This window comes from Erithacus rubecula (assembly GCF_903797595.1).
Source record: "Erithacus rubecula genome assembly, chromosome: 6".
NCBI classification, from domain to species: Eukaryota; Metazoa; Chordata; class Aves; order Passeriformes; family Muscicapidae; genus Erithacus; species Erithacus rubecula.
In genome coordinates, this window is record NC_136688.1 from 55,686,924 (window position 1) to 55,702,380 (window position 15,457).

The 15,457-nt window shown below is 40.4% G+C and overlaps 1 protein-coding gene across 3 annotated transcripts in view; it reads right to left on the bottom strand.

Moving 5' to 3' along the window:
• The window catches only part of PPM1A (protein phosphatase, Mg2+/Mn2+ dependent 1A), a 34,990-nt gene extending 19,738 nt beyond the window's left edge, over window positions 1-15,252 (bottom strand). The window contains exons 1-2 of one of the 3 annotated variants that reach the window (XM_079309333.1): window positions 14,819-15,252; window positions 57-908 (exon numbers count right to left, since the gene is read on the bottom strand). In XM_079309333.1, the coding sequence (XP_079165459.1) occupies window positions 57-890 (834 nt within the window). In that variant the 5' untranslated portion in view covers window positions 891-908; window positions 14,819-15,252. The remainder of the gene's footprint in view (window positions 1-56; window positions 909-14,818) is intronic. The other 2 variants (XM_079309335.1, XM_079309334.1) reach the window with 2 other exon arrangements.
• Window positions 15,253-15,457: the final 205 nt, after the last annotated feature.

Here is a 15,457-nt window from a genome sequence, read left to right on the forward strand (position 1 = left end):
CTTATAAACTTCTAATAGTGAAAACACAGTAAACTCCTCCTCTCAAGTCTGGCTACCTTGTACAAGCAGGTGTCAACTATCTCATTGCAAACTTTCTCAAGGTCATCAGTGACTTCAAGTCTGGATCTTACAAAGTCACACAGCTCTTCATTTCCCATAACATCCCAGATACCGTCGCAAGCCAGGATGATGAACTGATCATCTTCTTCTGATCTCTCAATTTCATAAACTTCAGGCTCGGGTGAGACCAGCTGTTCTGTAGGACCTTTCCCATGGACACATTTGTAATCAAAGTCCCCAAGTGCCCTTGAAACAGCAAGGGAGCCATTCACACGCTGAATCATTACAGAGCCACCTGCATTCTGTATACGCTCCTTCTCCAGGGGGTTACTTGGTTTGTGATCCTGTGTGAAGAAGTGAACCTTCCTGTTTCGACACAGCAAACCTCTCGAGTCTCCACAGTTGATGAAGTACGTGTGTTGGGGAGAAATCATGACACCCACAGCTGTTGACCCACTTCTGTCTGCACCATGCTTCTTCTCAGAGATGACTCTCATGTGTTCATCAATTTGCAGAAAACCTGTTCTGATGCCGCACTTTACACTTTCCACAGATGGTGGCCCATCTGGCCCTTTAAAATCCTGGTTGCTCGTGATGTGATCTAATAAATGCTCACAGCAGTACTTGGCAACCTGTGATCCAGCGTGCCCATCATAGACAGCAAAAAAGGACCATCCATCAAGTCCATTTGGCAAACCAATCACAGCCGTGTGTGCATCCTCCATTTCCACACGCCAGCCCTGCATGCTGCTCAGCCCGTAACGCAGCCCGTTCCCCTGCCCCTGGGCATTATGCTTCTCCATCTTTGGCTTGTCTAAAAATGCTCCCATGGTGACCTCCCTTCAGTTCTACAAAGGAGAAAAAAAAAAAAAAGAAAAAGGATTATTAAGGTATTTCTTAAACATCTCATTTAAAAATCCTGTTGGAAGATATTAAATAATGGTACGGGTAATGTTAAGATGATCAAAATACAAAGCTATAAAGCTGATTTTTCTGTGTCTCCAGTCAAATTTGCATTGCTTTCATCTAATTTAAACAAGGACACTACTACTAGCTGAACTGCACACTTTTCATATTTTTGTACTTTCAGCTGTTTTACTTGAAAAATTTATATTCACTGTCATTCATGGTTTTGACAAAAGCCTCAAATAGAACTATGTATGAAATCAGTTTCAAAGAGGACTTGTTAACTGGCTCACATCTGAATGGCTGTTCCCTACAGCTACTGAGCCATGAAAGAGTTCAATGTTTCCAGGACACTGGCATTCCCCAGATCCCTACCTGCTGGCCACAAATTCCTTTTTGGTAGTGATAGGAAAATGAAAACAAACTGATTAGGTTTTTTTTTCTTTTTCAAGAAGGGGATTTCAGGGTTTTTTTTGGGTTCGGTTGTTACTTGTTTTTTTATTTAACAGATAAACTATAAGAATGACCAAGAGGATGCCAGAGTCTGCATAAAGGAAAAAGCAACACTGGATAAACTAGCAGCAGGACTGGGAAGGAACAGAGCAGCTGTCCCTTTAGGCAGCAGTAAGCCATTAGTTTGGCTCAGCCATCTTGTGAAAGCTCATCCTTAGATTTTCGGTTAAATTACGCAGCAGCTTCTCAGATGTCTGTGCTGCAGATTTACTTAAAACCCTCATGTATTCATGCTTCACTGAAAGGCAACTGCCCCTGACAAGTCTGATGAAATCTGTTTGGAAATAAAATCACACGTATTGTATACTCTTGTGTGAATCAAGATTCAAGCCAGACCCATACACTGCACACCCTCTCCTCCTTGGGATGTGATGCAGCAAATATTCATGCTTAACAGAATAAGAGTTATATTTGCAGGCAGTGTAAACTGACTGGTTTATCTTCATGGTTTTCACACCCTAACCATCCAACCCACCCTTCTAATCCACATCACTTTATTTGTGCACTCATTATTAAAAAATCGTACAAAATAGGTCACACATTTTACATACTTGCAAATTATGCCTTGGGAAGCATCAAAGAATCTGCAAATCACTGTTATACAATACAAAGTAATGGAACAAAACTATGAGCTTTACTATTTGAAGACTGTGGACAAAAATTAGCTGAGAAAAGAACCTCAGAAACAGATTTTACCTGAGGCCCCAACTATCAGCTGCACTAGCAGAAAAGTCAGTACACCAGGGGTTTTAGAAGTGTTAAACTTGACCATGGAATATATCTGACCACTTTTCTAAGTGACAACATCACCTTTCTATAACATGCTTCTATTGCAATACAGCATCAGCCATTAGTGACACCATATATCCAACAAAGCTCTTCACACTGTCTCTTCCAGCCACTGTCAATCCTTCTGAAACATCTGTGTTAGAATAAACAGTCAAGGAATGTTTATATTTGATCTCACCACAACAGTGATTCAAATGTGAGGCACGGGAACTGGTTATGCACTCTTTGGCTCACATGCTTTTGTAACAAAAACAAAACACATATTTGGGGATGGCAGCAGTGATTCACCTCTGCTTCCCCTCACCCCAAACCCTGCTCTGGAGCTCTGTCTCTTAAGTGAACACAAATACTGATGCCCAAGCAAGCTGTAACTAACCAACAAAACAGAGTGTGCACGGTGTGTCTTGTGTCCCAAGTACAGGCAGCAGGTTCACATTACTGCAGTTGCTAGGAAAAAAATACAACTTAAGACTTTTTTATCTTCACATGCAACTCTAGTGAAGTCAGAGTGATCAAAATAATTATAGAATGCTGTTATAAATCACATGGGGAATTATTTTGCTGAATAATTCTTTTTATTCATTCTACGATGGGAGCAGAGTTTAACACTGAATGCTCTCTTTGTTGAGGAGATCATTAAACAGAATGCAGATATTCAACTTTTTCACCTTAATTTAGAGCTCAAAAAGCAGAAACTGCCCTGGCAAATACACTTTTGTGAGGTATTTGATATTATTGCTCTATTTAAAATAAAACAGAAAAACATTTAGAACAGGATACAATTACACCGACCATAAACACTGTCGAAATTTGGACTGAAAAGGGCCATTTTTCTTCTAATCTCTCACTTTAGTATGTACACAACATTCAGAGCTGTGCTTTGTAAACTGTCCTGCTCAGTAGTTTATCATATAAATTAGAAATACCTAGAGACAGTCTGTGTGAAGTTCTAACAACTACAGAACTGCTAACACACCTTCTAAGTTAACAAATCACTCTCCATTTAAATACCAAATTGCCTTATCCCTTCCCAGAAGACAACCTGAAAGCTGGTGATTTTTTAAGCTTTGTAGGTGAGTTGTTGATCCAGGATTTGGGGTGAGAGTTGCCCACTATGGATGAGAATACAGCTGGGCAAAAGCAAAAACCACAAAGTGATTTAAAAAAAAAAAACAAAAATACTTCAGAAATTGTTCACAGCATGAAGAGATCCCCCTCTGAAAACTGCAACAGAATGCAGTTTGTCTTCTCTGCCACACTCCAGCTAATCAGACTTTCACTAGAATACCAGTCTAAACCTGCAGGAGAATAGGCCAGGTTTTCAAAATCCTCACTGTATCTGCTGAAAAAGCATTGTTTACTTGTGGATAGGATGAGTGTGCCAGACCTTTAGTTTTTTTCCAGAATTTTCATTCTAATTCAAAAAAAATTAAGTTAAAACTGAGAAATCTGTGAATTCTGATGAATTGAAGATTATCTGCTACTTATCCCCCAACACCCTTAACGTGCAATTAAAACCTGAAGAATTTCAAAAGTCTTGGCTATGAACAAGAAGAGTCTTAATTTTACAAGAAGACACACAGGGAAATGCTGACATAAAGCCATGCCTCCTTCCTACTACCTTTTAGACCTGTTTTTGAATCCATATCTATGGAAACATTTTTCACACACCAGTGTCTACCTGAATTATGAGCACATTTGTCATTCTTTGATGAGGTGCTTTGTGCACTACAGTGACTGAGTTGGAATGACACCTTTGGTTAAGCACATAACTCTGTATGCAAATCTGATTAACCTATAGCAATGCAAGTGCCCAAGTTACAGCATGACTTTGTTATGTAAAAACACAGACCCAGAACAGACTGCATGCAATACATCAAACAGATCCTGAACATGGCTTAACTCAGCCTCTCTTTATGTTTTTAGTCATCTTTCTTAAGAGGAGACCTCATTTTATGATGGGCTCCTCTTAATAATTTGTTTTCTTCTCCTCTTAATAATTTGTTTTATTCTCCAAATAATTTTACTATCTTAATCCTGTCACACATTTCTACAATTATATCAGAAAACTGCAACCTCATGACAGAAGACAACCAGTCCTCTATCCTCAAAGCCTCAACTTTTGGGATGCTTGAATGATGCACATATGTACTGAAGGAAACAAATATTCTTCCTCTTCCTATTGAAGGCAAAGTAAGAGAAAAGGCACCTTAATCATGAAGTTTAGTGGCAAACATACACCATCTTTTTTTTTCTTTAAAGAAGGACCATTCTGAACAATACTGTAAGGGTGGTGCCTCGTAAAAAGGTCAGAAGTGCAACATTTTCTTCATAAATGGTGACTCTCACACATCATCTGGTGCTACAAATGCAAAGACATCAGCCAAGCAAGCTTCAATTTTAATCTAAGATGATTCTTGTATCACCAACTTCCATTAGTTTTAGGTACTAAAAGAGAAGAGCTTTCTACAACCAAAGTTTCTGGATTTTGGCTCTGAGCAACAGACAGGCATTTGAACAAAGCTCAATGTGTAAATGGACCCCTGTGAACAGAAATGAATGCACAGGGGGTGCATCTCTGCATCTACAAGTGCATTTTAACCATGATTTCTGAAGCACTGATTTTTGTGGAGGTCAAACTGAAGGACAGCCTCTCCAGCAAGTGCACAGAAAATTCAAGTTGCAGTTTGCAGACAAAAAAGTAAGAATACCATATACGGCCTAGAAAAATCAACACAAATAACAAGATCTTGGATAAAACACAAGAGTGCCAAAACTCAAAGGACTGCAGCATTAGAAACAAAACTGAACTAATGAATGGAGCATGCCAAAGAGTCAGTAGCTAAACTCCTTGAAAGTAGATGCAACTGGAGAACAGAGTGGCAAAGAAAAAGGAGGGTAATTAGTATACCAGGCCATGGACAACCATGGACAACCACAGATACATCACTGGAATGCATGAAATCTCTTTGCCCCTTCATTTGTTCCTCAAATTGTGCTATCCAGGCAGCACAACTGTAATGCTTTCTGCTACACAGGAAAATAAATTTTACTGTTTTGCTATTTGCTTGTTCATTTGCTGAAGGTTCAAGTGAAGATAAGCCCTAAATAATTCACAAAGGACAGTTAATGCAACTCTACATAACCCTACAGAAATACAAATTTATTTTTCCAAAGAATTTGAACAAAGATTTGATCATTTTGTCCAAGAAAACTGACCACCCCCATCCGAAACTTTCACTTGAACTACATGTAAATTAATAATCCTTTTTAAACAATGCTCAAGTTGTATTCATTCCACTAAGATAAGCTGCTTACATGAACCACAGTGAAGTCACAGGCACTTGTTCTAAGCTGAGAAATACCCTCACACTCCAATTTCCTGGAACAATTCTCTCAGTGACATTACACCCCGTGTGTTGCAATGAGGACCATAGAGAAAGATTACAACCTTTATTTGAACTACAGGACACAGAGCAAGTCACCAAATTATACAGACTGCTACTGACTAGAAAAAAGGGCTTTTGTTCACTTCAGCCTGATCTGCAGTACTTTTCCCTCTGCCTTAAGCAGGCTGGATGCAGTAGCAGACAGCATGTAATGGTGTAAACGTGGAAACATTTTCAGAAGTTACAGCCTCTTGAATGAAAAACTGACAGTACATACTGGATGCTCCAAATCAATTAATTTTAACAAACAACATGTCAGAGAACATCCCAGGGATCGGAAGAATGACTAAAATAAAACAGAACACGCAGATGAGGAGACATAATTACACCACAGTCATGGGCTGAATGAAGTCATGAAAAAGCTTCTTGCCAATGAAACTATTTAAAAACTATTGGAGGCTATATGACTGAGTTCTGGCACTCACGGTTTGAAACATCAATAAAACACCAAAAAATTACAGTTGATGTTTCTGAATGTGTACTTTCAGTTACAGACACATGGCCAGCTAGGAGACGTGAACTGTTTATGAAAAAGAAGTAAAAGAAATAAAAGACAGAAGTAGGGCTATTTCAATAAACACAGACTAACCCACCATTTCCCACCAGAACATTTGTTTCTTGGGCATGCAGCTGTAGTCTGCAAGACAACTGCAAAAGGAAGAACATAAACTACCCACATGGGTAAGAAAGTTTCTAGTAACACTAAGAACTTTTGGTTTAGGACAGATGTAGGAGCTATGGCTTATGGCAGATCAAAAAACCCAAAACAAAACAGAGGAAGTAAGTTAACAATTCTGTGTGTATGAAGGAAAGTATGAACTGATCCAAACTTCCCCAACTTACCCTCCATCTCTCCCAGTAATTAATATGCAACAGTGATGGCTGTTAAAATTTCACAGCACAGCAGAAAATACTAAACCAGTGCACCTCTGATACAAACACCTATGAGCTTTGACCTCTTAATAACTGGTCTACAGGCACTGCCATTTCCCTGAGCTAAGCTGTTTGAAGAGTTGTTTTTTTTTAAACATAACTTCTGATTAAAATCCCTTCTCCTTGCTAGGAGCTGACAGCCTTTCCAAATGCTTCCCTGTACTAAGCAGCAAAATATTTCATCCCACGTGGTATGTATGGCAGGGCAGGTAGGATTTAGGAGAGTATTATTAAAGCCTTCTGGTACACAGAAGGTAACCATTTTTAAGTTAACAACCTTCCTCCAACAACATGTTTCAGCTTCTCCTTAAAACATTATTTTCTGCTCCTACCTATCTTTCCTGCAGACAACTAAACCTGTTCCAAGGTTAAATGAGAAGCTTCTCAATATGAGTGTATTTTGGCTGAGGTTCACATTCTCTCCAACAGAGACATGTGCAATCTGATTTTTGCAAAAGGAAGCCCTGGACATTGAAATAGATAATTCACCTCTAACAAATTGTTCCCTCAGAAGTTTGAAAGATGGTGATATAGTCTCAAGAATTCTTTACAGAGTCGATTTTGCAGTCTGGTCAGTCATGGAAGAAACTAAGTTCTTTCCAGAATCACCAACACCACTTGTGATGAAAAACCACTACACTGATTCTGAGAATGAATTATTCTGATTCTGGGAATGAAAAATCACTACATTGATTCTGAGAGGAGATACAACCTGCATCCATGAGTGCCAGTAACTCATCAGGATGCTAACATGACTAGAAGCCTCAGAACATGATTAAGTGAGTATTCCTTGGCCCAGACAGAATTCTTGCTTCTTTCTAAACATCTGTACTATGAATTAGAAGTGGGGAGGCATAAGAGAAAAAACCACAGCAGCATCAAAGTATGAGCAGCCCAGTCTTTACAAAAACTATGTAGACAACCAAAATGGCACTAACAAGAACTATGAAAATCAATGAGGTAGCTCTGCATAAATTCATGTGCTGCTGTCTGAGCAGCATGAGAATGAAAACACCAAGGTCCTTGCTTGAAAGCATTAATAAGCAGAAAACATGCCCATGCTGGTGCTGACTTCAGCACCTTTCTGGTTATACTTCATTTTCCAAAGATTTCTTACTTAGAAGTGTTGGAAGATAAACAAAAGACACACATTTTAGACAAAAAGCTTAGACAACTGCTTTGTTAATAGTGCAGAAATTCCTGCAGGCTCCAGCCAAAATTCAGAGTCCCATTGAAAGCAACAGAAAAAAAAAAAGAACTGGAAGACCCAAGGAAGCTGCAGTCTGTGTAGACAGAATTTAGGAGAAAGAAAGGCCTTGCTTCAGTTTATGAATCAATGAGATGCAGTAAGATTCAAATTTTTTGAAAGAACAAGGCAAACAAGTGAATTTAAGGATTCCAACCAAGCTGCTCATGACAGAAGGAGTACACAGTGCTCCACAGCCATTCCAACAGAACCCCACACAGCAACAGTCTCACCACAAAAAAACATGGGTGAAAAGGAAACTGAAAGAGACAACCCAGAAGAATGGAGCTACAGTAAGTCATAAAAGTTGAATTACAATTTTTTCCAGTATTTGTAATACCATGAGTGCTCTGCCATTGTCATTTCTCATCACAGGAGATCATTTCCCCACTCCAAAACACTGTGGGTCTAACTAAAAATTACTACTTGAGTACAAGCCACTTAGAGTGCAAGAATTTAATAAATCTGAACATATCAAATAATTTAAATAATAGCTAAAACACTCATTTTCTTTAATTTTTTTTTTTTGATCTCTTATTTACAGCTTGAAATTTCAATACCTTCATTCACTGTCAGCTTTACGAATCAAACAACACCTGCCACAAAAAAAAAGTTAAAGATTCACAGAGGAATGTTTTCTTTAACATAATTCCACTGCTATTTCTGTGTCAAAGGAAAAAAAACCCTGAATCTAACCAAACAAAAAGCATTTACTTTTTTTTATCAAGTTCAGCTAAACTTATTCAGAAAAATTATGACAACTGGGGAGTCCTAGCCCATCCTGCCCTGCCCAAAATAATGAAGATATTGGGTAAAGAGCCTCAGAAAGGCTTTTGACCATGACTGCTCTGGTGGTTCAAATGCATCAGGAGTGAAGTCAAGCTACTGCCAATTTGTCTATGTCAGTGTTTTAGCTAAGTGTTAAAACAAACCAGGAAAAAGATGCTCCACAGAAAAAGGTCCCACTGAGACTCCAAAAACAAAGGGAGGCTCGAATAAGAGCAAATTAAAATCAGCAAAACAGCAACTGCATTAACTGAACTATTCCTGAAATATGGGAAATAATTTACACTCTCATAGTCACTCTCAGTTCAGTAAACTGCCTTTTTTTTTACAGCTGATATTGCCTGTTGCTTGTAGGAATATGTACAAATTCTTACAGAACTCAATCTTCCCTCTGTTGTATTGTTGAACTGATAATCTCACCACAAATATCTTAAAAATTCTGTTAATTCAGTCCTATATATTTGAAGAAAACTGAACACATGGAATCATCCCTCTAACTGCTCTTTAATTTCTCCTCTGTGTTTCTAGTTGCTCACCAATGTCACTGCTCTTTTCAAAAACTAAATATTTAAAACTTTCAAACTTCAGATCTTCCTAACTTCAACAAGAAGCACTAGCCAACTATAAATTGCTCTCATGAGCAATTTATTTTAACCATATGCCAGAATTTATTTTACCACTATGGCAGAAAAGTGAAAATAAAGTTTATATAGATAGAGCTTTGGAGTAAAATAAAAATAAACTATTTTGAGAAAACACAACCAGTATGTGTGTGCCAAATAATTAGAAGATGATGTTTCATGAAGGCCCCAAAACTTCCTGTTTAGTCAAGCACTCAATATTATGAAATAACACACAAGCAATTTCCCAGACCCTTCACTTTACATGAAAACATTTGTGGGGTTCTAATCTCAGCAACATTAACACTGTTCTGGTGAGGATATAGGAAAATCAGCATATAGGAAAGACTTGAAACCTGACGACTACACACAGGAATAAAATGGCAATAAAATAGGAAATATTCTGAAGTTACAGCTGTAACCTGGCTTTGCTTGCAAGGAAATGACATCAAAACTATGCCAGAAGCACATTAAGACCTGGAAGTCAAATCCTCAAAGCTTAGGAAAAGCTGGAGTTTGCTCATTTGTACACACACAGAGCTTTTATTTACAAAGCTATTTCGCCCTCACCTCCCCAGCATTCCTATCTCATTAAAAGAACAAGGACAGAGGATGACTGCTGCAATAAAATAGATTTTTTGCCTAAGACCACATAAAAATATAAAAGAGAAACCAATGAAAAAACCAACCCTATTGTTCTTAGCCTTTTATGCAGACAAGCTTTCAGGACAGAAGGCTTTCCCCTGAGGGGCACACTGATTGCCAAGTTCACTTCTACCACCACCAGCAAAGAGGTGATTTGCCCATGATGAACCAGGCAGTAAAGGTGCTCCTCTCACTCCAAACCAGAGCTCCTGATAGCTCTAAACATTCTTAATGAGGACATTGTCAAATTCACCTGTTCTTCAAAAATCAAAGTAGGTAATGCCAGCATTTCCTAAGCTTACAGGGCCTTGCTCTGCAGTCTATGAATGGTTCTTTACAGAGAGCAGCAGCAGTAGATTTTTAACAAGGGTCTGTCCAAATACTTACTATAATCGACTGAGGGAACTAGAAAATTATTTACTGACAGCAACTGATTCTTTCTTCATTAAATTTTCCTACAATTTAATGCTAGCTGCTTAACCGCCCACGTTTTTCCACATTCTGCACTCCTTTCCAAAGCCTGGGTTTTACTTAACAGCTGGAGAATTCCTTAAACTCATCTCCAAACACAAAGAGCTCAGGCACAGTTTACACAGTTCTCGTGGCTACTGCATTTTAGGCCATTTCTAAGGAAAAAAATACCACAGAACTTAATGGACAAATAGCTATGATATACGGTCAAGAAGAATACAGGCTACCAGTTGAATTTCAGATGACAAGGAGAGCTGGCAGTAAAAATAAATTGCATATATAAGATACAGTAAATCCTTCAAGTTGCAGCTGAGACCCAAACATGAGACACATTTCATTCTCTAGGTCACAATCCAGTAAGGCATTTAGGATGAGAGCAACATCACAAATCTGAGTAGTCCCACATAATTCAGCTGCACATGGCATATCACCATAAGCACACTGAAGTGCTTTGCTTTATTTAAACTGCAGCTATCAAAATACAAGTCATGTTACACTTGAGTTTGTTGGGTTTGTAAATTATTATCTTAGAAGACTTTAGAGACCTTTTTATCTACTAAAAATTTCTTGGTTTTGAGAACTAACCCGTTAGCAATGAAGAGGATAATGTACTTTTTCCTCTCTCTGTAAACTGCATTTCTCCACATTTCAATATTGGAACATGGTTAACCAGTTTTGCTTTTTCCTTTGTAGCACTCTTAGATGCTCTTTTGATACACATATACTGCTATGAAGTTTACACTCTAAATAGTAAAAGTGTACTTCACTGGAATTGTCAGTGAAAAAAAGTTTTTATTCCGTTGTTTTAGTCACATAGAAACATCTTTTGAGAAGAGCTGTTAAAAAAATCTGAGCAACTGTTTCATGTATTTATAAACACACTCTGTTATGTAGACTCCTACAAGCAGCTGAAATATCCATTAGTGAATTGTACTGGTATTTGTGTTTAAACACAAACAAAATAAGTAAGAAAAAAGACAGCAACTTGACAGAAATCTGTAACTCAGTATGTGGTTTAACACAGAGCAGAGTTTAGCAGACAAATACAGAAAACCAGACCTTGCAGCAGTGGTTTAACACCAGTGGTTAGTGCCTCCACCCAGGAACAAAAATCAGCCTATTCAGTCCCATGGTATCACACTTTGCTTTCTTCTTCTGCCCTGATTACAATTCCCTTGGTCTACACATTCTTCCCAGTCTTAAGAGTCAAGTGATTTACTCCACAAATATTAAATCTTAATAAATGCTAAATTGTTCCTTGACAGACAGAGAGCAACATAAAGCTACAAGTAGAGAACATTATCTCCACTGTGATGTGCCCCACATCATGGCTTAAATATATGAATCCTCCTTTAAAAATATTTTTTAGCTCTGGTGAATGGAATGTACATAAAATGCCATAAAATGCACATTTATGCACATTCCCTGGATCTTCTAAATATCTTAAGAACACTGTCATTTTTTCAGGGATTATATATTGTATACACAGACTTGATATTCTGCATTTGCCATTCATTCAAGAGGATTGTAGTTAAGCATGTGTAAATGTTACAGAAGTTTACTTCTTATCCTAGTATTCTAAACTGAATTTTGGATCATGTGATTAAAACTACAGAGATCATTAAGAGCTCAGCAACCAAGTATTATCCAAAAAGAGATTAATTTCCAAAAGAACAAATGAGACTACAGGTTGCATCATTTAGAAGAAACAGATGACACGTCAATTTTTTAAAATAAAAAACCTAAAAGTCAAGTATGATTTATCAGAAAAGAGAAGCAACAATTTATTGTCTTGACTTCAAACATTACTACTATTCAAGTCTTTAAAAAGTCTCTGGTTTGCAGAGGCAAAATGAAAACAGTTATTTTACAGTACTTCCCATTCTAAAACTTGTTTATTTATTAGCACAACCTGCATCATTCCATGACTTAATTGCAATGCCGTTCTGCTTAGCCAATTACATAAGTATTTTGTACATCAGAATAGACCTGAACACATAAAACTAAGCCAACAGAAATGCCAACATTTTACTAAGAAATATGCTATTCTTAAATTATTTATATTTAGATCATCTTGTAAAAGCAGCTGCTTTACGTTCCCTAGTTCCACAAAAAACAAAAAGTGCAATAAGATCTCTTATTGACAGCTGCATTCAAAAACATACCAGTTACATAAGTTTGCAAATTATACTGTGCCAGAGTTAAATATCTAAGCATTTTAACAACAGTTCTCAAAATGCTATCTCAGCAAGAATGACTCAACTCCACTGTATAAGCTGCACTCCAGATAAGAAGCAACCAGCTCGATTTTATAGGAAAAAAAAAACCCCAACAACTTTTTAGTATTCTGCTTTAATTCAAACTGCTCTGAGTGAGATCTGCTTGTTTGGACCTGCAAGCTTTGCCAGTCATTTGGCATTTCCATCTCTCCTTGCTTTCAACAAAAGTATCCCAAGCATACCTATAGACAGTTAAAGAAATACTTGGAAAACAGGTATAGTTTTCTAGTGTACCTCCAGGGGAGAGATTTACCTGACAACCACCAAGCAGAGGACTAAACCTGTAAACCAGAACTAGGCCCTGCCTATGAGAAAAACACGGCTATGCCAGCAGAGAGTGAGAGGACAGACAAACTCTCTCCACGTTTATCCGAGGACTTTAACAGAGATCTCTGTGAGGAAAACATTAATAACTGGCACGATGCATCAGCAAGTCTTTTAGCCCAGTCTCTTATATAAAAGGGAGACCTAGAAAAGTCTGGGAGTGAAAACTTTAGGAGCAGCTAATGCTGGTGCACCAATCCAAGCTGCTGCCCCTTAACATCTTCTCTGAACACTACTGTGATTGGATAAGTAGAGAGCAAAACTTCCCTGGCCCACGTTTTCTCTGATGTTACTTATAGAAGAAACATGAATAGCAACAGATGCAAAGCTATCGGAGAAGAAATGTGGCTAAAAGTTACACAATTCTTGATCATCTGGCAACTCACTCAGGGTCCTGAGTAACAGTAGCTATTCAGCCTTAATTCCACCAGTACTTCACAAACACTGCTTCAGTCAGCTAATCACTGAAACAGCTCAGGAAAGTGCTACAGGGACTCATATTTAGAAATTAATTTTCTAGAATTACAAGAGTTAGAACTTCTACTTTATAGATTGATTCTGTTTACTCTAATGCCAAATATGACAATCTAAGGAAAACATATCACCTACCTTCTTTCCAGCTACTGCTCTTGTGATCTAAAACTGTCTTCTGCTTAAAAAAAAAAAAAAAAAAAAAAAAAAAAAAATTCCTGTGGATGAAATACCTTAAGGATCTTAAGGTTACCAGAGAGGCCAGCCCAATGTCCAGCACCTTCCCATCTGACAGAAGGTACAGCTCAAAAAAATTTAGTTCTTCCCAATGCTACCATAAACGTAAACATTAGTTCCGTAACCACAAAATTTTGCCAACCACATGGCAACACTAACAAGTATTTTAATCCTACCAAATAAATACAAAAACATATCGAACAGACGTCTGCAAAATCAATTCTCCTGAAACTGTCAACCTCCAGCCTGTCTTAACGTTGTATCACAGCTACTAGAATACAATCTAATGTAACAAAAAGGCCGGATATATGGGAATCTCTGGCATTACACACGCAAGCCCAGTTACCCAGCACATCACCGCACAACTTTCTCACTGAGCACAGCATTTTCTTCCATGGACTTTTACCACGCACGCCGTGACAGATCACAGATCGTCAGCGCAACCTTTGCTCACGACATTGTTTTCAAAGGCACCGAAATCTCTCACAAACTTTAAACGCCCGAAAGGCGTTGGCGAGTGAAAGCCGCCCGCCGCATCACAATGTCACTATTTGGGGAGCGCTTGATGCTCCGACCCTCGCCAGGGTGGGGTGCTTTATAAATAGATGCGTGTTGTCTTTTTTTTTTTTTTTTCCCCCCAGTCAGTGCCGTGCCCCAAGCGTTTGGGTGGCGATGGGAGAGGAGGCTGTTTATAGCCTTTATTAAATGAACTCTGGGCGAGGAAAGGAGGGGGCAGGGAGAAAGGGAAAGCTGCTGCTCCTACCTGCGCCAGGCCCCGAGCCCGCTGCTCACCCTCCGCCCGCCGAGCCCGGGGGGCTGCGGGGACACCGCCACCCTCAGCAGGCGCCTGCAATGCAGGGGCGGCGCAGGGGGCTCCGGGCAGCGATATCCCCGCGGGATCGCTCCCCCCTTCCCCATCCATCTCCCTCCCTCCCTCCCGACCCGCTCCCAGCTGTGCCGCCGGGGATGGCGCCGAGCTCCCGCGCTGCCCGCCGCCCCCGGTTGTTTACAGGCCCCGGGGCCCCGCAGCGCCCCGGCCCCGCCGCCCCCTCACCCCGCCCCGGCCCCGCACTGCGCAGCGCCACTTACCCCCCCGGCCGCGGCGTCGGCGCCGGCTGTGCGGGCAGGGCCGCGCTCCCGGCGGTGCGCGGGGGAGAGGGGAAGGAGGGGGGACAAGGAGGAGGAGGAGGAGGAGGAAAAGGAGGGGGGCACCCGGCTGGCGGCCTCGCCTCAGCTCATTCACAGGGCGGCTCTGTGCCCAGGGGGAGCCCAGCGCTCATCTCGCCCCCGCCGCCGCCGCCGGCCCCCCCTCCCGTCCCCGTCCCCCGCCCGAGCTGCTCCGCGCCCACCCGCGCAGCGCCGCGCGGAGCGCCGGCCGCGGACGGACGGACGGACGGACGGACGGGCGGACACACGGACACACTCGCACTGCGCTGCCGCCGCCGCCCCTCTGCGCAGGCGCGCACGCCGCAGGGGAGGGGAGGCGGGAGCGCGCGCGCGCGCCCCCGCGCCCTTTCCCTCCTCGCCGTCTCCTTCCCACGTCAAAAAAAAAAAAAATCTAATAATTAAAACGCCCCTCCCTCAAAAAAAAGCGACAAATGGAGCTTTTCAGGTGAAAAAAATAAAAAAGGAGTAAAAAAATAAAAAATGAAAAAAGGCGGAAAAAATAAAAAGCAGCACCCCGGCAGGGTACCCGGATGTCGGACGGAGCGGGGCCGTTACGGGTAT